The sequence below is a fragment of the Lepus europaeus genome, chromosome 18 (genome assembly GCF_033115175.1).
Source record: "Lepus europaeus isolate LE1 chromosome 18, mLepTim1.pri, whole genome shotgun sequence".
NCBI classification, from domain to species: Eukaryota; Metazoa; Chordata; class Mammalia; order Lagomorpha; family Leporidae; genus Lepus; species Lepus europaeus.
The window spans coordinates 37826228-37850654 of record NC_084844.1 but is presented as its reverse complement, the minus strand read 5'-3'; the positions used below and the strand labels follow the sequence as shown (position 1 = coordinate 37850654).

At 43.0% G+C, this 24427-nt stretch overlaps 1 protein-coding gene across 4 annotated transcripts in view; it reads right to left on the bottom strand.

Annotated features, from left to right (window-relative positions):
• The window catches only part of TADA2A (transcriptional adaptor 2A), a 56684-nt gene that overhangs the window by 1822 nt on the left and 30435 nt on the right, over nt 1-24427 (bottom strand). For all 4 annotated transcript variants that reach the window (XM_062215785.1, XM_062215786.1, XM_062215784.1 and 1 more), the window contains 7 exons: nt 12626-12689; nt 11257-11300; nt 7842-7952; nt 6273-6344; nt 4504-4636; nt 3965-4008; nt 1227-1300 (listed from right to left, as the gene is read on the bottom strand). In XM_062215785.1, coding sequence (XP_062071769.1) covers nt 1227-1300; nt 3965-4008; nt 4504-4636; nt 6273-6344; nt 7842-7952; nt 11257-11300; nt 12626-12689 — 542 coding nt within the window. The remainder of the gene's footprint in view (nt 1-1226; nt 1301-3964; nt 4009-4503; nt 4637-6272; nt 6345-7841; nt 7953-11256; nt 11301-12625; nt 12690-24427) is intronic.

Below are 24427 nucleotides of genomic sequence, written 5' to 3'. Positions count from 1 at the left end.
GGTCATGGCATCTTCTCACATCAAAATGAATGTGTGACTACACAAAACGGACTTCAAATATTTTGTGGAAGGGGCCAGTATTGTTTCATGTTGGGTTGAGCCACTGCTTGTGGCATTGGCATCCTACTTTGGAGTGCCAGCGGAGTCTCAGCTGCTCTGCTTTCCCGCTACTGTGCCTGGGAAGGCAGTGGAAGATGGCCCAAATGCTTGGGTTCCTGCCACCCATGTGGGAACCCAGTGTAGCTCTCAGCTTCCACCTGGCCCAGTCCAGCCATCTGGACAATCAAACAACAGATAGAAGATCGATCTCTTTCTGTCTGTCACTCTGCCTTTCAAATAAATAAGTAAATCCTTAAAAAACTTTTGTGGAAAAATAGAGTTCAAAGTTAACTTTGTTTCTGCAAAAAAACTCGATATCTGTATAGTTCTGTCATAATACATACTTTCTGTGAAAATCTGGAAGACTCCTTGTATGGGATGCGGGATTCCTTTCTTTTTGATAGTAAACAAACTTGGAGACAATCCCAATGGATGTTTTCAGTGATGGTTATATTGTTGGAGTAAGTGTAGAACTTCTCAAAGTGATCATCCCAACAAGACATGCCTATTTTCATGTGAAAATTAATTTCATTTACATAAAGCACTGAGGAGAACATCTGGCACATGGTAAAATACTCAGTAAGTGACATGTGCTGTTACCGCATTAACAGGTGCGTGTTCTTCCCCCAAAACAGGAATGGTGACAGGGTGATGGGGAAAACCTTTGTGAGATTGACCAGGTTAGTTTTTTTTTTTTTTTTTTTTTTAGAAAGACTTACTTTATTTATTTGAAAGGCAGAGTTACAGAGATAGGGAGAGACAGAGATCTCCCATCTGCCGGTTCACTCACCAAAAGACCACAATGGCAAGGGCTGCACCAGACTGAAGTCAGGAGCCAGGAGCTTCTTCCAGGTCTCCCATGTAGGTGGCAGGGGCCTCAGCACTTGGGCCACCTTCCACTGCTCTGGTGCCCATATGGGACGCGGGCTTCACAGGAGGGGCTTTAACCACTACACCCAGGTTGGCTCTTTAGCTCTAGGGACTCTTGGGATGGACCCGAGTTATGCGTCTATGTTAGGTAAATGAAGCAAAATGGGTTTGCACTTGTAATGCGTTTTTAGTGACAATCAATGAATAACCAGCCTCTACTCTCTTTCCCTCAGTTTCCTTCCTCTCCTTTACTTTACCTCTTTTTCTTTTTCATTCAGCTTCTCCGTGCCAGGGAGCCCAGTGAGGTTCAAGGGTGGCGCACTTCGTCTACCTACAGACACAGAAGAAAAGCAGAGACAACTGGTCAGGTGTGAGGTATAACAAAGTCCAGTGCAACCAGGCCAGCTATGTGTAGGATCATCACACACAGTGCTAAGAAAGTTCAAGTCACCTCCTTAGATGTGTTTAGTAGCAACATGGATACTGCAACATTCAGCTGAAAATGACAATGGCAATTCATGTGTCCTTTGCTCTGCTAAAATACGTACATAATCACACAAACCTTAGAGTCAGATGTGCCTACCTCTCACAGCAGGTACCCCGTGTCTTCCTAACCACGTAGGAGACTCTACCCTCTGAAGCCCAGATGTTATCCAGAACACTGCCTGCCTGGAGAGCTGCTGAATGGAAAGAACAGGTCTGCAGGAGAGACATTCCCTAATCCTCACCACACTGCCAGTGCTACACTGTAAACACGGCAATTAACCAAGCACCTTGTGCCTCCAGATCAAAGGCAGATTGTTAGGCCAGCAAAAAGCCTTTATTTATTATGTGAGCGAGAATCTGTTCATTCCAAAGTAGCCCTGTTTACCTGAAAGATTCACTCCCAGGAACAATGAGCCATTATATGGCAAAGCAGTTGGGCTAAGGTCAACTCACACAAGCTGAGAAGGAAACCCAAGTAGAAGTTCACTGGCCAGGCCAAGATGGGAAGTGAATGTGCAAAACTGTTCTGGTTTTGTTTTCAATGTGTGTTTCGGATTAAGATTTAGCTGGGGATGGACAGAGTGAGTTCAGCAAAAGAGTATGTAGAACGCTCACAAGTTGTAAAGGGGATGTCTTCTAGGTGGGGCAGAAGAAGGGAGGGACCATTATAAGCTGATCATTTGGAAAACAGGGCTCTCTGGAACACTAACAAAGGGAATGAGGGCTTATCCCAAATGCTCAGAAAGCAGTACAATACCATGGTGCCTCACAAGTCCCAAGTCACCGGAGGTTAGGATACAGTCAGTGATGCCAGGCTTCTAACATTTCGTTACGTTAAGAGCAACTCGGAGCATAAAAGACCAAGGGGTCTCCTCACACTAAGTGCAGAGTGGAGGAAGCCCATGCCAGGCCAGTAAGAAAGAGAGACTGAGTGCAGATGGTTCAGAAAACTCAAACACCAGAGCTGAATGATCATGTTAGCCATTCATTTTAATTAACCAGTAATAAGTTATTTGTATTTTTGTATTTAGGTTGGAAGTAAGAAATTTACAAAATAAAACTTGGATTTCACTGTCTCGGTGACTCAGTAAAAAGTCTCCCTTCTCTCTCTTAAGCATTAAAGAACAATTACTTACAACAGAGGAATAAAAGGAGAAAACCAAACAACTCCTAAAGCGACCTTATCTGAGTCCCATCTAGATCCTCAATCTGCTGAGATTTTAGCAGCTCTGCTGCTGCAAGCTGCCGGAGAATGGTTAAAATGGCTCTGCCGTCTCTGCTCAGCAGAATGGTCTGCATGTCCTCATTAGGAGAAATGGCCAATCCAGCATACGGAGCAGGAGCAGATGGCCACCAAGAGAACAGGCAAGGCACTCTAAGGGGCCAGTGTTGTGGTGAAGTGGGGAAGCCTGCTGCTTGCGATGCGAGCATCCAGTATGAGCACTGGTTTGTGTCCTGGTTGCTCTACTTCCAATCCAGCTCAATGCTAATGGTCTGGGAGAAGCAGCAGCAGATGGCTCACATGTCTTGGCCCCTGCCACCTACATGGGAGACCTGGATGAAGTTCTTGGTTCCTGGCCATCAGAGTGAACCAGCAGACGGAAGATCTCTAACTCTGCCTTTCAAATGAATAAATAAATCCTAAATAAACAAGCAAGTAGTCCATGATCTTGGGTTAGAGCTTTATAATTATCACCTCTCCAAATTCCTAGTCATGGATCACTACACACCAAGATCATCAGATAGCAGCCAGCTGAATTCTGCTCTATAAACTTATTTCAAAATAGGACATACCCAACGAGGTAAAGCAAAGAAACAGAAAAAACCTTAAGTTTCTTATTTATAAAGAAATCCTTGGCAGGTGCCGCAGCTCACTAGGCTAATCCTCTGCCTGTGGCGCCGGCACCCTGGGTTCTAGTCCCAGCTGGGGCTCCAGATTCTGTCTCAGTTGCTCCTCTTCCAACCCAGCTCTCTGCTGTGGCCCGGGAAGGCAGTGGAGGATGGCCCAAGTGCTTGGGCCCTGCACCCGCATGGGAGACCAGGAGGAAGCACCTGGCTCCTGGCTTCGGATCGGTGCAGCACCAGCCATAGGGGGTGAACCAATGGAAAAAGGAAGACCTTTCTCTGTCTGTCTCTCTCCTCTCTAACTCTGCATGTCAAAAAAAAAGAAATCCTCAAGTTTCTGGCAAGTAGCACACTGTTTGCTCATACTGGATACAAACCTTTGATCTGCTGCAAGACAAATCTCAAGAGTGTGTGGCAGACACAAGTGCCATAACCTGACATTGGTAAAAGCAGGAAGCTGCCTTCTCTCCTGTTCTTCCTCCCTCTGTCCTCTCACCTGAGGACACTCCTTTCTGCCCAGGGGAGGTTCCAGAAACCTGCGGATGTTTACAAACTGGACTTGCCTGAGTGCCCTGGTCTACACTGGGTGGGATTTGGTGGTCACCATCACCCCCATAATGCAAACTTTACCATCAAGACTATTTCCAGCCTGAGAAATAATTACCTGAATTTGAAGCCATTGGAACAGAAGGACTCAGGCCGGAATCACTGTAGTGAGGAAGAGGAATTTAGACTCAGGTCAAAAGACAACTTCCAAAGTCCCTATGAGATTGGGGACCATTCCTCACGGGGGTCACTCTGAAGACATCATGTCTTCCAGGGTATCTCACTACCTTGACCGGGAAGGAAAATCTGTTCTGAGGGAAAATAAAAGGAGCCCTGGATTTGTTGAGAGCTCTTACCCCTGGAACGCCAATGATATCGTCACGGGGAAGGGTTAGCAAGACGATTCTCAATGGGAATCACACCATGGATATCCAGGCAGAGAGGGCCCAGGTGGGAGGCTAGGGAAACCCACTCATTTTTAAAAACAAGAACAAAGTAGCAAGGGGGAATTCCAGGAAGCCAGCTCTATTTCTCAAAACTGTTAGGACTGCCCTGTTGCTGAGGGGGACTGCAGTCATCTGCATCCAGGGTGCCCGAGAGGGGCTCCAAAGCACCCGTGCGGGTCCCAGCACCAGGGAGGAGGGGCTGACTGCTCACATGTCGGCTTGCCGGCGGAGCCACTGCTGGCACGCCCCACTGTCCTGGATGTACTGCAGAACTTCGGAGAGCATGGTGCGTTTTAGGCGCTCCTCCTCTCGTGTCTTCTTCAAGTGATCGTAGGTCCTGGCACCTGAAGGCATAGAAAATACGATGACCACAATGACAATGCAGCAGAGCTACGGGGATTCCTGTTTGGCTTTTCTTGGTTTTCTTTGCAAAACTGCTTTCATAGTCATTCTTCCAAGAGCAAAAGCAGAGTTCTCCTAGTCTGAAATCCCTTTGTTGATACTAACTGAAATATTTTTATTCCTGTTCTACCTTTACGAAATTTGGAGGAGAGGAGGGAACCAGAAAAGCACAAATAATACTCATATTTCCACTTTAAAAAAGTAATTTGACTACTGTCATATTTGCTTTCTGGGTTTTTTAATTCATATCTATTTCAAAGTCACAAGGGCCATAAGCATAAGCCGTTCCTTCAGAACCAATCAGAATTAAAAAAAAGTCCCCACTCACCACTTTCTATCCCATACTTGCCAGAGGCAACCAACAGAAGGTAACTAAAATTCAGCATCCATCTCTACATGCATCTAAGGGTTGTAGGATGTTTTCTCTACATTAACAAAGGTCTCTGGCTTCCAAAACACGTAACAATGGGTTTCAAACTGTGTCACAAACAGCCTCAGGATACTACGAGGTTACTTTGAAGAGCAAAGTCAGTGCCAAATATTGGGAGTCCTGGCCTCCATTCATAAGTGGCACATCAAATGTCAACCAAAGTAATTCCACTTATGACCTATTTGTAGTTTGTAGCTTCACATAAAATTTCACTTCAAAAATGGTTTCCTCTGTTAAAAGGAAAGAACTGTTGAACTTATACCCACAGGGCTACGTTAAAAAACATAGCTACTTCTTGTGGGTAGTGGATGATAGCTTTCAAGTCTCAGAGACTTCAAACAGGAAGAGGGAGTGAATGCTGAAGATCATTCCTACAATAATAGCAGAACAACAGAAACTGCCATTTATGGGGGATTTCTGTGTGCCAGGCACTGAGCCACATTTTTACACTACCTCTAACTTAATCTTCACACCAACTCGAGACTTGGGAAATTGAAACTTGAACAGAATCACAGACCTAGTAAAGAGGAGAGTCCAAGTGTAACCCTCTAGCTTCAAAGTACTGTAGTAACACATGGCCTTCCCTGATGAACTGGCTCTAACATTTACTTGCTCTTTAATCTCTTCAAGCCTTCGTTTCTTCAATAAATGGAAATAACAGTACCTCATGGATGGTCATGAGAGTTCCATGACATAATCCAGGTGAAATGTCTAGCACAGGGCCTGGTATACGGTAAACATTTGACAGATGTTAGCTGCTACTAATACAACTACTCCCATTACTTCTAGTAACTGGAATGCAAGTACCAGAGCCATCCAAAGCTTGGTTAATAAAACTTTGTTAATACACTTACAAAGGCTGAGGCTAAAACCTAGAATATAAAACTTTTTTATTAGGAACCATGGCAGAATCCTAAATCTAAAGCAACATCTCTTTTCCTTATATCATGACTATTATTCTACTTCAGATAACCAAATAATGTAGTTATCTGGATAAAATGGGATGAAAGTTTACTGGAAAGATTGAAAACTCATTCTGAAAAAGAAAAGCCTGTTTTAAAAGAAGTATCACAATACCTCAGACACTTCCTGGATGCGTCTGGAAGACACTTGCTCTCTGATACAGCATATGATCGAAACATACTTACTACAAAAATTGGTAATGCCCGCTGTCCTATATTCCTGGAGTCTCTTGATTTCTCTTCGGAGCTCAAATTCCACTTTTTTCCCCAAAAAGAAGAAAAATTGAAAAAAATAAAAACCAACATGAACGAGCACTTCTGCTACTTGTTTTCAGTCATTCTGCTTTGCAAAAGGTTGGGCAATTTCACTTGGGGGATCCTATCTGATGATAACTTCTCATTAGAAATTTTACCTAAGAGCTGAGAAAAACTCTTCTGGCTACTGTCTCTAAGAGACAGAAGGCTTGTTTCCTACAAAACTACAGCGAACTGATTGAACTCATCTGTCTACAAGAGCTACCAATATAACTTGAAACAGTATTCAAAATGACAGAGAAATATCTTCCATCCCAGCTTTACTCTCCAAACGCCTACAACAGCCAGCTGGGCCAGGCTGAAGCCTAGAGCCTGGAACCCTACCTGCGTCTCCCAGGTGGTGGCAGGGACCCAAGTACCAGAGCTAACATCTGCAGCCTCCTGTGGTACACATTAGCAGGAAGCAGGACTGGATGCAGAGGAACCGGCACTCACACCAGGCAGGCGTCCCAAGCAGTGACAGCCGCCTGTCCCGTGAATGTCATCTTTTAAGTCCCCTAGTCTTCCTGCTCTACCTATCTTCTGTTGAAAGTTCTACTCACTTGACTGAGCTTTTACGAGATCTCTGGGATTACTTGATGTGGCCCTCACACAAGGGAAGGACAAAAGCTCTGTATGCGAGCCCCAGTTAGTTTCTTCAGAGCTCTTCTCCTGTAGTGACAAAAGAGCATTGTTTTCCACAAACCAAAAGGTTCTGCCTCCTCTGAACACAGGTCATATTGCTATGATACAACATTCACACGTGGGTGCTCTTGAAGCAGAGGACAAAGGAGAGCCTGGGCACCTATGGGGTGTGGTTTTCTGAGGTGACACGTAAAATGGGACAGGAAGTAAACGATCAGTCATTCAGTACAAATGACATCAAGAATGCCAACCAAAGAAGGTGTTGGTGAGGACAATCAACCTGGCTCAGACAAATGCTTGCAATGTTACACAAGAAGTAGCTGCAAGAGGACAAAATGGAGAGCCCTGGAAGAGGACCTTTCAAGACTAAAGCCTGGGAACCAAATACACGAACTCCTGATAAACGATACAGACTAAGCCTCCTAACTGAGTCGGTCTGAAAGGTCTTGATCCCTTAACCACCTTGGTTTTTCATTGTTGAAAATGAAATGGTAACTGGGCAGAGCTCTCTTAGGGGTACAAAAGGCAAGAGAATGAATGATGGAGGTACTATTCCTATGAGTTACCTAATTCTGTTCCCATTTTTAAACCTAGTTTCGATACAGAAACATGGAGTTCGTTATATTATCTCTACTTTTCTATTCTCTTGTCCTATTCCCACAGTCTCACATTTATCTTATATAATAAGAAGGAACAAAGACAGAAATATGTATTTATTTACAGAACTCCACACAAAACACACCCTCTATTTATATAAACACACACATACACACACACACAGAGATACCAGCTCAACAAGGCTCTAAAACCACCTACGTGCATGGCTTTCAATGAATTTGTCATGTTCCACTGGTCCCACAATCCTTGCAAATCGCCTCATTGTTTCATAAAGGTCTTGGACTTCCTTGGGATACCGCCGTTCCATCACTACAGAGAAAATAAAACACAAGTGTGTCGTGGAGAACGTGAGGATCCTGACATTTTCTGCATTTAAAAAAAATAAAAAGTCAAATGGAAGGATATTAGTCCTAACCTCACATGACTAACTTACACATGACAGGAAGCAAACAGAAAGCAAAGAATGCCAAAACACTACTCCTAACAGTCACAGCATCACAGCAGCTACCACACAAAGGTCTTGTTATCACTAAAGACCATCTCCACTCTCACACTTCACTGTTAGGGCAGGCACTGCTGGCAAGGGGGGCTGGGGAGATAACACAATTAAAGGCAGATTTTGCATTCTTAGAAACAATGCTAGCCAAATTTATGCAATTAGGAATCTGCAAACACAAGAGGAGCTATATGGGCTGGGAAGAAGTGTGTGCTCTCTTATATACCCTACCTGGAATCTTCTCCTTACCGACACATCCTCAAATGAGGAATTTTTCTTCATTCCCCCTGTGGACCATTTTGCCTTTCTCTAAATGAAATTAAGCACTGCAATGTAATTCACTACTAATGATGCTATATTGTGACCACTAAGGCCCAAGTAAATGGTCACACATGCAGGGTAACCAGGGCCAACAACTCTCAGGACCACTTCTGACCAAACTCCTTACTGAAAGAGGTATCTGCCAAGGTGAGGGGTGACTGCCAACAGCTGGAAGGTCGGCATAGCCAGGATATCTCGAGCTGCTATTTGATCTCAATTAGATAATCAACAGGGCAATAGACTTTAGTCTTGGACTAAAGATACAGGCTTTCACTGATGACAGTTATCTAAATTAAATCCGCTTTTCAGATCCATTGTTTTGTTCCCTTGCAGGAGACATTCCTATTTTTTTAAAAAAGATTTATTTATATATTTGAAAGCCAGAGTTACGGAAAGGCAGAGGCAGAGCCAGAGAGAGAGAGAGAGAGAGAGGTCTTCCATCTGCTGGTCAGTCCCCAAATGGTTGCAACAACCAGAACTGGGTGGATCTGAAGCCAGGAGCTTCTTTCAGGTCTGCCACGTGGGTGCAGAGGCCCAAGCACTTGGGCCATCTTCTACTGCTTTCCCAGGCCATAGCAGAGAGCTGGATTGGAAGTGAAGCAGCCGGGACTCGAACCAGAGCCCATGTGGGATGTCGGCACTGCAGGCAGTGGCTTTACCCACAATGCCACAGCCCCAGCCCCACAGGGGACATTTTTATCCACAAATACCAAAAATGAATTTGACGAGGAGCCACAGTCTGGTTATTTTGACTACAAAAACAGCCCTCACTAAGGGGATAACACAGAAGAATTTGGAGTAAAATTTTTAAAATTTGAAGAAAAAAAGAGAAACCCACCTACCATACTACAGTCACTAGTTCATTCAGTATAGTGGCAACTGAATATCACTGAAAACACAATGCACTTGGCATTTCTACATTCTGAGAAGGAACAGGGCTTCTCCTCTGCCCTGCATCTGGGAAAAACACACTTAACAGAGACATGAAGCCAAACTGATCTCTGCCCACGAGGTGAAAATAGAATTTATGCAAAAGTCAATGTCTACTATGAAGAAAGGTCAAAAACAACTGACCTATTATGGAAAACCCAGGAATTGAGATAAAGGAATCCATTACTGTGACAACCAGAATACGACCAATTACTGTCTACTGAAGAACAAGGGAAATCTGAGGCTGAATTATTTCTGTAAGTCCAGAGGTCTAGACGAGGACAAGGTCAAACAGGCAATCTCATCCACTGCTGGAAGAAATCTAAACTGATATAGCCATCTTTTGGAAAGCAATCTGGCAGTGGTGGGTCAAAAACGTTTCAACGATCATACTTTCTGACCTATTAATTCTACCTCCAGGAACCTATCATAAAGCAAAATAAAATAAAATAAAAACCATTAACTACAAATACAACCTAGACAAAACTTTATTCATAAACAAGTTCAGTATGACATTATTTATATGATTAAAAAGCTAATAAATAACTAAAAATAAAAAATCAGATCAAGTATATAAATATTTCTCTTTGTGTATGCACATGTAACTAATAAAAAGACATATTACAAAACTGTTAAAAGTGACATTCTCAAAACACTACAGTAACCTGAAAAATGTGTAATGGGAAGTGAAAAATAAAGGTATCACTTTCTGCTGGAGAAAATCGTAGCTAATTATTTAGGTTGAAAAGACACTTCACAGGCTGACACAAAACCTACAGCGCCACAAAGAAATAACCCTGTCAAGATTCTGTCCACTGGATGTCCCACATTAACCAGTAGTTATTTTTACGAAAAACAGTATTATGACACACAACTAACAAATATTTTTCTCAGTTTTCTTTTTCTGACAACCTATTTCTCTGCTCATTATAAACACTTTTATATAAGTTTTGCAATGATTATTGAGATCGCCATTCTTATTTGCGGAACAGACCACACAGTGGGAGGAAAAAAGGATGGGTACTTTTCTGCTCAGCTTAGAGATCTCCAATATTTAAAACAGTAATGTCAAATATAGCATTCATTTAAAAACCATTAAGTTAAATGGCATCTTTTTGGTTTGTTTACCACCATGCAAAATAAAGGTATTGCTTTCAGCTGATTTTTCTCTAAAAATATATTTAAAACTTGAAGATCAAGATCATTTTAACACACTTCAAAATATAATTATCCAGAAAATGATCCATTAATACTCATGCTACACTTACTATACTAATTTTAGGGAAATAACTCTCATCCAAATGTTGTTGATTACAAATTAAGAGTCCTTGACTCCCACCGTGGTTCAGAGTGCCTTGAAGACTTTAAAAAATATGTATGTATAATCAGGGCCAGTGCTGTGGCGCAGCGGGTTGAAGTCCTGGCCTGCGGCGCTGGCATCCTACATGGGTGCTGGTTCTAGTCCCAGCTGCTCCTCTTCTGATCTAGCTCTCTGCTATGGCCTGGGATAGCAGTGAAGGATGGCCCAGGTCCTTGGGCCCCTGCACCCACATGGGAGACCTGGAGGAGGCTCCTGGCTTTGCAGCCACCTGAGGAGTGAACTGGCGGATGGAAGACCCCTCTCTCTGTCTCTACCATTCTCTGTAACTCTTTCAAATAAATCATATATATATATATACATATATATATATATTTGTGATCTACCTCTACTAGACTGATTTAGTCAGTTTGGGAATCAGAATTTTTAAAGTCTTCCTAGGTACTAATACGCAACCTGGATTAATAAAGAACGACTGCCATAAATGATTTGTTGAAAACTAATCAAAGACATAGGAGAAATTATAAAATACAACAGCTAATACTTACACTGAAATTTTCTGAGGTTGATTAATCCATGATCTCTTATGATTCTAAAAATGACAAACCACAATCACCTATGAGTTAGAATTAGTTTCACAGTATCTTCTGCATGCAGCTTTTATTAGACGTCCTAGGTATTTGGAGGCAGAACACTGAGGTGCAAAGAAGTCACTCCCCAAAACTTGTGCAGTGAATCATGGCGCTGGCCCACTCATGACCTCCAGCATCACACTGTTTCCTTCTTCTTACGCATAGTAGATTCTCAGTAACTACTTGATGGGTGAATGACTAAATCAACTGCCACTCACAAATTCTGAAAATCATGTGTCTATCGCTTAAGATCAAACAGAAGGGAATCTGTGTCTGCATCATAAAGTTAATCTGTTTAGTTTGTAGAAATGATCATTGAGAACAACCACGTGAGGGAAACCTGCTAACCATAAAAAGGCACCAGATCACACACTCAGCATTTACAATGTGCATTCACACAGCACTTTCAAGCTACGTGAATTGAATACACACGGTGCACGCTTAATGGAAAGGCATCATAAAACACGAGCTCTAACAGCACCTCAACAATCGGAGTGTACAATACTCTAGCTCTCACTGTGTGTTTCAAGGAAATTAGAATTTCAGTAAACTACACAGGCTCTGTAACTGGAGCCTCTGATTTCTATCAGGGGCGTTCATGACCAGCAATGAAGCCTCTCATGCAGCAGCTTGGTAAGCAACCTCAGCACTTCATGGCAGCTAACTCCAGATACATAACATAGTCAGTTTGAGTTATATCACATCTGGGTCCCCCAACTCCCTTACCTTTCACCTGCTGAGATACCTCTGTGTCTGTATTAGGAACACCACAGTAACATCCATGCCTACACACATATACCCGCTCTGAACCACTCAAGTCTCTGTAACCCAGCAGAGGCCTGGGATCCACAATTTCTAAGTCTGAAAGTATATTTTTTTGATCTGTTTTAACAAGGAATACTAGGGTACCTGACATATCTAATTTCTTTGAAATTGTTTTAGGTAAAAGACTTCTTACAAAAGAAAAGTGAGAGGTCAGAATAACATTAAAAAAAAAAAAAAAGCCTAACAATTTATTAATGCCTTGAATTTATCTCATTCTTTTCTTTTCCAATGTATTCACATTATTCACTGTTCATCAGAACATCAACAAAGGGTAAGGGAAAAGGAAGAAAAAACAAGACAGGGATTATTATCCCCATTTGAGAGATGGAATAATTGAGACATGGGAAGAGAAGTGTCTTCCCTAAGGTCACAAGATGACACACAAGTAGGACACTTCTATGAACTAGATGCTGTCAACATTTCAAAGCTGAAAGAAGACCGGGTGGTTTTCCATACTTACTTTTTTCGTCTTTGTCTCTCTTTTAATCTTGAATGATAGATATCTACCACAGCCATCTTCAGAGCTACAATGTGTATATAAAACAAAATATACATATATATATAACATAAACAAATCCACAACAAAAATAAATCTTTGACCCAAACTTAGAACCACAAATTGCTAACTATTCCACATATACTAGTCTAAGAAGTTTGTCTATCTGGAAACATAGAAATAACCTAGTATACTGAATTTTTCTATCAGCAAATTTATAATGAAGTTCTTTTTCCCTATGTATTTATTACAGCATTACTCTATAGATAACATTTTTTTTTTTTTAAATTCTTTAAACTCCCTTAACACTGTAAGCAGATCTAGTTTTGAGGAAGAGACAGAAAGAGAAATCTTCCATCTGTTGGTTCATGCCCCAAATGTCTGTGCCAGGCTGAAGCTAGGAGCCAGGAGCTTCTTCTGGGTCTCCCATGTGGGTACGGGGGCCCAAACAGTTGGGGCATCCTCTGTTGCTTTCCCAGAAGCATTATCAGGGAGCTAGATGGGAAGTGGAACAGCTGGGATTTGAACCAGCGCCCAAATGGGATGCTGGCATCACAGGTGGCAGCTTATCCCGCTTATCCACAATGCAGGCCATATGTAGATCATTTAAGGTAGCAGGTAAAGCTGGTGCCTGTAACAATGTCCCATATGGGCGCCATTTTGAGCCCTGGATGCTCTATCCCATCTGACTCCCTGCTAATGGCCTGGGAAAAGCAGTGGAAGATGGCCCAAGTATTTGGGCCCCTGCCACCCACAAGGGAGACCTGGATGAAGCTCCTGGCTTTGGACTGGCCCAGCAATGGTTGTTGCAGGCATTTGAGAAGTAAACCAGTGCATGGAAGATCTCTTTTGTCTCTCCCTCTCTCTTTCAAAATACATAAACAAATCTTTCAAAAAAACCCAACAATTTCAGCTTTCTACTAACCACTTCTTTTGGACAATTATGTAGATTATTGTTCATAGTGAATGCCTCAATCACATCTATAAAAGTGCTTATAAAAAGGAGTATTTTTCTACCTTTAGAGCTCCCAAGGCTTCTGTTCTCAATTTTTATTTCACCCTTCATCTTATTCTATAAATTTATCCAATTTTAAGGTTCCAAGTATCATCAAGACATACAAATTATCTCAAAGTCAGATTATCTATTTTTTTTTAAAAAAGATTCATTTATTTATTTGAAAGGCAGTTACAGAGAGGAAGAGGCAGAGAGAGAGAGAGAGGTCTTCCATCTGCTGGTTCACTCCCAAGATGGCTGCAATGGCCGGAGCTGCACTGATCTGAAGCCAGGAGCCAGGAGCTTCTTCAGGGTCTCCCACGCAGGTGCAGGGACCCAAAGGTTTGGGCCATCTTCTACTGCTTTCCCAGGCCATAGCAGAGAGCTGGATCAAAAGTGGAGCAGCTGGGACTCGAACTGGCACCCGTATGGGACGCCAGCATTGTAGACAGGGGCTTTAACCTGCTGTGCTACACATCTGGCCCCCATTTTATCTATTTTTAAAAAAGGTTTATTTATGTTTTTTGAAAGAGCTACAAAGATAGGAGAGATATAGAACTTTCATTCAGGTCTCCCACATCAGTGCAAGGGTCCAAATACTTGGGCCACCATCTGCTGCTTTTCCCAAGCTGTTTGCAGGGAACCAGATCAGGATGTGAACCTGTGCCTATATGGGATGCCATGGTGTTACCTACTATGCCACAACACAAGCCCCTAGATTATGTTTTTAAGCTCCAGATTCTATTGAATATCTTTTTTTAAAAAAAGATTTATTTATTTTTATTTGAAAAGTAGAGTTACAGAAAGGCAGAGGCAGAGAAAGAGCAAGAGGTCTTCCATCTGCTAGTTTACTCTCCAGATGGCCACAATGGCTGTGGCTAGGCCAATCCAAAGCCAGGAGCCAGGAGCTTCTTCTGGGTTTCCCACACGAGTGCAGGGGCCCACGGACTTGGACCATATTCTACCGCTTTCCCAGGCCATAGCAGAGAGCAGGATCGGAAGTGGAGCAGCCAGGACTCGAACTGGTGCCCATATGGGATGCTGGCACTGTAGGCAGCGGCTTTACCTAATATGCCACAGCGCCATCACCTCTACTGAATATCTTAATTCCCATGGCCTTCAATTGTAAGTTTGTGTTCTACCCTTTTCCCATCTTCTATAGCTCTTACCTTGGTTAACAGAATTAAAGTTTAGTTGTCCAAGACAGAAATCAACTTGGACTTTTCCCTTCTCCTTTCTCCACACCTAGCCAGTTAGTCTTATCTATACTTCAATCTCTTTCAAATATACCTTTGCATCTCTCACTGTTCCTCAGAGTGCAGGCCTCTTGTCTCTCTTGATGTCACTTTACAGAGGCATGCTTCCTGTCTTACCGACTCCACTCTGGCCTTACTCCAGTTCCTTCCCTCCAAATGGTATCAGAGTCATACTGTAAAAACACTATTTTGGCTGGCGCTGCGGCTCAATAGGCTAATCCTCTGCCTAGCGGCGCCGGCACACCAGGTTCTAGTCCTGGTCGGGGCGCCGGATTCTGTCCCAGTTGCCCCTCTTCCAGGCCAGCTCTCTGCTATGGCCCGGGAGTGCAGTGGAGGATGGCCCAAGTGCTTGGGCCCTGCACCCCACGGGAGACCAGGAGAAGCACCTGGCTCCTGCCTTCAGATCAGCGCGGTGCACTGGCCGCGGAAGCCACTGGAGGGTGAACCAACGGCAAAAAGGAAGACCTTTCTGTCTCTCTCTCTCACTGTCCACTCTGCCTGTCAAAAAAACAAAAACAACAACAACAAAAAAAACACTATTTGATGGTGTAATTCCCCTACTTATACGTAATTCTTCAGTGGCTTCCCATCCACTTGCAGGAATTCAACCTCTTACAAGAAAGAACCTTTATCGTCTTCATTCTGCCTGCCTTTGCAGTCTCACTTCCTACCTCTTCCATGTATGCACCGTGCACACAAAACAACCTTCTCAAGATCACACAGCTAAGAAAAAGTGAAAATCCAAACCCAGGCAGCTTGGCTCAGAGAATTGAGTAGGAAAGACTCTGAAATTGTCCAACATGTTTACTTTCTCTGAACTAGTCCTATATCTTAAACTTGGCTTCACTGAAAATGAAATGCATACTTAAAAAAAAAAAAAACACTTCAGAAACAAAAAACTCCCACGGGTTTTTAATATTTGGAAAACCTCTAAGGTTAAGATATGAATATCAATTATTAACAACTCTAGAATAAACTATGAGTAATGTGTAACTTAGCGCTATGCTATGTTAAACCATTCTTCTCACTGATGGATTCTGAAGGCATCTTAAGATTTAATGATAATATCTTAACAATTTGTTAATGCCATAAACTTGTATAAGTTGAGACTTTGGATTTTTGCTTTAATTATTGCATGTATTTGCAGAAGAAAGAGGCTCTAGGGCACAACACACTGACCTACCATGTGTCCTTTGAAAAACTAAAATACGTAATTCAAAGGTCAGGTAATTATTTCTAACACCACACTGGCTTTGCAGCAAAGACTATATATGAGACTTTCTTCTTTCATGTTATAAGCTCATCCTAAACAGCTGAATGCCACTAAGCCTCAAACCTCTGGAATACTGGTGTACTCAGACAGTACCCTAACCCCATTCCTCATCCAGTGAGTATGAAGGGACCCAAGTTCAGGCACGTGGCTATGTGGTAGGACTTGAGGGGCAATGATCAACACAGACCTACAAGCTCTGCTAGAGCAAGTCTGAAACTCCATTTTTAAATAAAATGTCATTTAGAACAGGTGAGTAAGATCTGCTCCAGCTGTTCCTCTTTTCTGTACTCTGGCCCCAGCTATCTTTCCCAATAGTAGTCCCTGAGGATACCTCTAATGGAAGTTTGACACATTCCCCTCTGCTAGAACTAGATGTTAGTGTAGGAAAAAAGTGGGACAATCAAGTAATAGAACAGAACACAAGAGGAAAACAAACACAAGTGGTTGAGCAATGTGCAATCCTGAAGCACTGTCAATGCAGTAGCCCTGGCTTGACAACAGAAATGACTTCTGGATACTGCATACCGACTCAGGCTGTGCATCTCGTGGCTTCTGCCTGCCCTTGGGCTGATCGTACATTCAAAGGTTCAATCCCAAAATCTGGCGTGCTGAGCTATAAGTAGCTGCACTACACATGTCCGGAACTTCTAACACTGTCAGATGTCCAGGAACACTTTATCCAGACTGGCCTCCCTTAGCTCTGAGATATTTTAGGCTATTTTATAGCCTAAATCTTAGCTGGATCATCTGCAAAGGTGAGTGAATACAATTTGTTTTAAAGTTTAATTATAAAAAAAATTCCTACCATGGATTCTTTTTATTTCTAACAAGTTCAAAGATTTAAACATTGGTTCTTTTTTTTTTTTTTTTTAAGATTTTATTTATTTATTTGAGAGGTAGAGTTACAGACAGTGAGAGGTAGAGACAGAGAAAGGTCTTCCTTCTGTTGGTTCACTCCCCAGATGGACACAATGGCCAGAGCTGTGCTGATCCGAAGCCAGGAGCCAGGTGCCTCCTCCCAGTCTCCCATGCGGATGCAGGGACCCAAGGATTTGGGCCATCCTCTACTGCTTTCCCAGGCCAAGCAGAGAGCTGGATAGGAACAGGGGCAGCCAGGACTAGAACTGGTGCCCATATGGGATGCTGGCGCTGCAGGCAGAGGATTAACCTACTGTGCCACGGAGCCAGCCAGGTTCATTTTTCTATCGTAACTGTCTACAAATGAAAAGTAATTACGTACTGTAATGTCCAAGATTTAAAGCAATGGTTTTCAAATTCTTTTTTAAGGCACAGACTTCTTCATACAAGTGACACCTTCCTTGGTTTTTAGGGCTGTTCCACATGGAAGTCCAGAAACCACAGGATGCTCCATGGCCAGCTATTGCTGCTCTGGGAGAACAGGCTTCAGAGCGCCCTGCTGGTGGAGATGCACTGCACGTGGCTATGTGGTAGGACGGGCATGCAGGGAGAGGGAGGAAAGGAAGGGTCTCTGGCATGCCAGTGTTAGAGGGGACTCTGTCCTTCACGAAAAAAGAAGAATTATGAAGTCAATAGTGGAAGCCAGGAAGGGGAACAAACATAGCAACAGCTGAAGTATACTGAGTTCTGATGTTTCAGGCTCCCTATGTGCTTTATCTCATTTATCTTCCCAATACAATGAGTGCAAAAGCAGTGTCCTCAGGCTAGCACTGCGGTATAGTGGATAAAGCAGCTGCAACAATGCCAACATTTCACATGAGCACCGGTTTGTGTGGTTCATGTCTCAGCTGCTCCACTTCAGATCCAGTTCCCTGCTAATGTGCCTGTGAAAGTGGCGGAAGATAGCTCAAGTACTTGGGCCCCTGACATTCACGTGGGAAATCCAGATGAAGCTTCTGGCTCTTGGCTTTGGGCTTGTCCAGCCTCAGTTGTTGCAGTCATCTAGAGAAATGAACCAGTGGATGGAAGATCTCTCTGTGACTCTGACTTTCAAATAAAAAGAACTTAAAAAAAATGTACAGGCCAACTTTGTGGTATAGGAGGTTAAGCTGCCTTGACACCAGCATCCCATATGGGCATTGGTTCTTGTCCTGGCTGCTCCACTTCTGGTACTGTTCCCTGCTAATGCACCTGAGACAGCACTGGAAGATATCCCAAGCGCCTGGGTCTCTACACCCATGTGCCAGACCTGGAAGAAGCTCCTGCTCCTAGCTTTGCCCTGGCACAGCTCCGACTGCTGTGGTCATTTGGGGAGTGAACCAGTGCATGAAAGATATGTGTCTGTCTGTCTCTCTCTCTCTGGAACTGTCTTTCAAATAAATAAATAAATCTTAAAAAAAAAGTTAAAAAAAAAGTTAAAAAAAGGAAAAAGAAATGTTTTAAAGATCCAGTGAAAATTACTGCTAATTTTGACAAACCATTTCTGTAATTTTTTGTAAGGTACTGACTTTACCACCATTGTTTTCTGAGATGTGCATGGGAATGGCTTAATTAAAAAAGAAGAAAAAAAAATCCCTAGAGATGATGTTACCTCCCTCAAAGAAAAAAAACTATTAATAATTACCGCTGATAAACAGCTTTACTGCTCAGAATTTCAGTCGTTTAAATTTGTGCAAGTGTCTCCAGAGAACAAAGGGAAGGAGAAAAACAGAACCAAATGGGAAGAGAACTGGAATTCTCCCAGTGAAAAACTCTTATTTGAAGCCATCTCTTTTCTTTATAAGGCACACTTAGCACCAAATGATTACAAGCTCTTAACTTCATAAATAACCCAGGGAGGGCCAGAGCAGAACAGAAATAAGGCAGACACCTACTACAAGCCACTGAAGCTCCAGGACACACTGGCAAAGAAAGAACCAGAGACCATCAAACAAGCACACCAAATCTAAGCACCACTACAAGGCCTCTGAGATCTCAGCTCTGGGGGAAGAACAGGCTCTCTGTGATTACACTGGTGACGAATAACGTTTCCAAACGGCTAGCCTTAAAATATTTCAAGAAGTGGGCAGAAGTCAGAGGCAAGCTCCTTCCCACTGCAGTATATTTCTAACATTGTTCAAAATAGCTGGCAACATGTTTCTGTTTTCTTGACAGAAGGCACTTACTGCTTGCTTGGCAAGAAAAGCGACTCAAAAGCCTTAACTGAAGGGAAACCAATCAAAATCCTTCCTACACCTGCATAAGGACAAACTCAGGTACATCCCTGAAGTAAAGCTTTTTAAGTTATTTCCCCCTAAGCTCTTGATCAAGGTACACACAAATAAAGAATTATTTATTTATTTGAAAGTCAAAGTTACAGAGAGGCAAAAGTAGAGATAGAGAGAGACAGAGGTCTTCCATCCATTGGTTCACTCCCCAAATGGCTGCAATGGCGGAAGCTGGGCCGATCTGAAGGCAGGAGCCAGGAGCTTCTTTTGGGTCTCCCATATGGGTGCAAAGGCCATCTTCTACTGCTTTCCCAGGCCATAGCAAAAAGCTGGATCGAAAGTAAAGCAGGGGCTGGCGCTGTGGCACAGTGGGTTAACACCCTGGCCTGAAGCATATGGCATCCCATATGGGCACCAGTTTGAGTCCCAGCTACTCCTATTCCGATCCAGCTCTCTGCTGTGGCCTGCAAAGGCAGTGGAAGAAGGCCCAGGTCCTTGGGCTCCTGCACCCACATGAGAGACCTGGAAGAAGCTCCTAGCTCCTGGCTCCGGATCGATGCAGCTCTGGCCATTACGGCCATCTGGGGAGTGAACAGGCGGATGAAAGACCTTTCTCTCTGTCTCTCTCTCTGTAACTCTGTCTTTCAAATAAATAAAATAAATCTTAAAAAAAAAAGAAAGAAAGGAAAGCAGCGGGGACCGAACCTGTGCCTATAGAGGATGCAGGCAGTGGCTTTAACCACTATGCCACAGCACTGGTTCCCACACAAATAATTTTGCAAAGAGAAGAAGATAATGTATCCTAATGGCTAAATCCAGCAACTGGGAAGCCCTATGCAAATTACTTAATTTCTGTGTGAATTTCTCCAAATGTAAAATGGGAAATATCTATTCCTACTTCTCAAAAATATGGTGAGGCTATAGAAAACAAATGTGAAACTTCACAAAAAAGAAACAGCAGTAAAAATTCAAGAATTCAGGGCCAGCGTTGTGGCATATCAGGTTAAGTGGCTGCCTGTGTCACTGGCCTCCTATATGGGCACTGGTTCGAGACCTGGATGTTCCATTTCCCATCCAGCTCCCTTCTAATGCACCTGGAAAAGCAGAAGATGGCCCAAGTGCTTGGACTCCTGCCACTCTTGTGGGAGACTCAGATGACGCTCTTGGTTCCTGGCTTCAGCCTGCCCCTGCTGTTGTGCCACTTGGGGAATGATCCAACAGATGGATGATCTGTCGCTCCTTCTCTTTATAACTCCACCTTCCAAATGAATAAATCTTTTTTTTTCCCCAAGATTGCAGAGACAGTAAATATTATATAGTATTAAGAACATGGACTCAGGCCGGCATTGTGGTGTAGCAGGTTAAGCCTCTGCCTGCGCCATATTTGGGCACCGGTTCAAGTCCTGGCAGCTCCATTTCCAATCCAGCTCCCTGCTAATGCACCTGGGAAAGCAACAGAAGATGGCCCAAGTTCTTGTGCCCCTGCACTTATGTGGGAGATACAGAAGAAGCTCCTGGCTCCTGGCCCAGAGCACGCTGTTGTGGCCATCTAGGGATTGAACCAGCAGATGGAAGATCTCTGTCTCTCCCTCTCTCTGTAACTGTTTCAAATGAATAAATAAAACTCAAAAAAAGAAAACAAAAAACAAAAAAACAAAACAAAACAAAAAAAACCACCATAGACTCTAGGGATGGCTCTGCCAGTTACGTGCTATGTGATCTCAGGTAAGTTATATGACCCTTCCACGTCTACATTTTCTCATCTGTAAAATGGGAATAAAAATGGCACAACAGGGACGGGGATTGTGTTGCAGCAGGTAAGCCTCCACCTGTGATGTAGGCATCCCTTATGGGCACCAGTTCCAGTCCGAGATGCTACACTTCTGATCCAACTCCCTGCTAATGTGCCTGAGAAAGACACTTCAAATACTTGGAATCCTGCAACCCACAAGGGAAACCAGGGAGAAGTTCCAGACTCCTGACTTTGACCTGGCCCGGCCCTGGCTGTTGCCACCATTTCAGGAGTGAACCAGATAGAAGACCTATCTCTCTCGTCTTTCCCTCTCTCTTTCACATAAACAAATTAAAAAAACTGAATCTACACAACTCAGCGTTGTGTGAAGATTAAATGACTCCACATATGTGAAGGACTTGTAATGGTACCTGGAATGATGCTTTCTGTATTATGTTATTACTGAAAGCATTTATGTCTAATGTGTCCTAAATCAAGATAAAGGAAAGAGCACTGCCAACAATTGAATACACAGGAGACCAGGCTCAACCTCTGATCTACTAACTGGTAAAGGCCATAAAGGGCTGAGGACGCAGGCCAAAGAAAAATGGGCGAGACCTGAAAAATGGATGGGACCCATGCCTAGCAGAGAAATACTGCTGATATTAGCTTTCCAAATAGCAGGAAAGCGAACTGTACTACTGTGTGACCCTGAAAGCTGCTGGAAACTCATAGCAGGGGTTTGCAAAGCCTTTTGCTGGCCTCAATCCTGGGAAAATGACTAGAAGATGCTGCAACCAGAATTTTAGGACCCTGAGAAACTCAGAAAGAGTAGTCCATAAAGTTAGGAGAGATTTTCATAGATCAAAAGAGTAAGGGAAGAGCTGTGAAGAGGAGTACTTAACTGGGCACGTGCATGCATATCTCAAAATATTCCACGAGAGCTTAAAGCTGTGAGCCCTCTGCCTCTCTCTTTCCAAACTAATAGTTTCTGCATATTTTAATAAGGTATCATTAAGGGATCTCAGAACTACCTAATTTTCTTCCGTAGACAATGCATAATTTGCAGTAATTTTTCTGTGCCCATTCTGAAAGCCTTCTGGCATGGCTGGAATGCAATAATTATCCATCCATTGTATCCCAAGCCTCTGACAATGCAAGCCAATTTTATTAGGTAAATTCCATGAATCAAAGCAAAAATCTTTGTTTGGGTAAGGAAAAGGGCTTGGTGGCATCAGCCAGTATTGTAGACGGATTCTGAATACAAAATCCAGACAAGCAGTCTGCTTCCTTCCAGCAGCTCCAAGTGAGGAAATATAAAAGGAATGTTGTTACTGCTCAGTAATATTACGGGTATAATGGTCTGAAGGAATGACAATAACACCAATCTCCACTATTTACTACCCTTCCTTGAAGACATTTTCATTCTCTGACTAATCAGTGTCACTCTTTCTTTACTGGCAGGGGACACAAAGAAGCAGCAACCAAGACTCCAAGAACCTGCTCGAGACTAGAGTGACTCAGAAACAAGGGTGAGGTTGAGTGAGCGTCCTGATGTCTACAAATTCTGTGCCCCTCTCTGTTCCAAGTATTTTTTTGTTTTAAGACATTTATTTATTTATTTGAAAGGCAGAGTTACAGAGAGGCAGAGGCAGAGGCAGAGAGAGGTCTTCCATCTGCTGGTTCACTCCCCAGATGGCCACAACTGATGGAGCTACACCGATCTGAAGCCAGGAGCCAGGAGCTTCTTCCGGGTCTCCCACACAGGTACAGGGGCCCAAGCACTTGGGCCATCTTCTACTACTTTCTCAGGCCATAGCAGACAGCTGGATCAAAAGTGGAGCAGCCAGGACTTGAACCAGTGCCCATACGGGATGTCAGCACTGCAGGCAGCAATTTTATCTGTTATGCCACAGCACCGGCCTCCCAAATATGTTTAACAGCTCCTTCTCATTCCTTTCTGAGCCTCCTTGGATACCTAGGCCCCTTCATGGAGTGTTCTGGAGAGACTGCTCAGGGGCAACAGGTGCCAGGACACTGGTTGTGCTGCCAAGAGTCATGAGAGCACAGAGCCATCAACAAGGCATCTCTTGAGGCACCAGCAAGTCATCCCTTTCATCTGTAGTGCTGCCAGACCTCTTTAAAATGTTACCACCGTGTTAAAAGCACCCATCTACACATCTTATATACACTTCACAGGGACCCTTACGCACACTGCGTCCAAGCTCCAAGCTACCTATGTGTAAGGGTTAATATGGATGTTCCTGTTCTAGAGCAAAAGCTTTACAAGGTTGTAGAAACTGTAGAAAGTACCAATAACTAAAATATGTCACAGGTTTGAAAAGCTAAAATTACTGATCAATTAACTGCCTCTTTGTGATTGCCTCTTTTGTCCCCACTTAACTACAGAAAGGACCACAAGTACACCAGAAGAAATTACAAATCCTGCTCCTACAATGAAGAACAAAATTAAATACCAACCATTACTACAGTTTTCTTCATGTTGAATCATACGAATGAAGACCTTGGATTAGGGCCTACAGAAGTGATTCAGCAAGTCACTTACATAGTTGAATCATTACTGACATTAAAGATGTTGACTTTCAAAAGTTTAGTATTTCTGAAGAGTACCTAAAAGGATGACACTTATGAAGCTGCTCTTTTTGTATAGAATAGTCTGGTAAGAAAGACACAAGTCAGGAAACAGTAACATTTTAATTAACGCTGGTGTGTATGAAGATAAATATTGAATGGCAATCTGCACACCACCTTAAAGGGAATAACATAAGAGGTGAAAACAGACAACATGAGTCATTGGAGATGAAAAGAGAGATTGACATGGAAGACTGAATAAATACAATGGATCGAGTGAATGCTAAAGTCGTTTGCTTTCAAGCTTTCCTCTTTTAGTTCTATCTGCGTCACTTTGACTTTCCTTCAATTTGTGTGGGAGAAAAGAGGAGGAATGAAATTTTGCAAAGCAAACTGCTCAAGAAGTGCACAGAGAAAAAAATTCTCAAGGTGAAATTTTTCCAAAGATTCTTAGTCCCAGAAACAGGGTAACAACACCCACGCAGCTTCTCTATGAACAGAAAAGAATCAAATTCCCCTTGGAGTGATGAAGTGCCACTTAATGCAACATGAAAACTTAACTTGTAATTCAACAAGTATACTACATTTAGTTATCAGCAGTTGTTACTGAAGCCTCAAGGTCTTCACACAAATTCCTTTCCTTCTAAAGAAAGCAAGTGAGCTCCATTTAACCCATGACCTCAGGGCAGGCTTACCCCAAACAAAAAGGCCAATGCGTGGGGTAGCACCAACTGCTATTATCTAATCAACATTATCACCATTATCATAACTCACTCAGTGTGGTAGAAACCCAA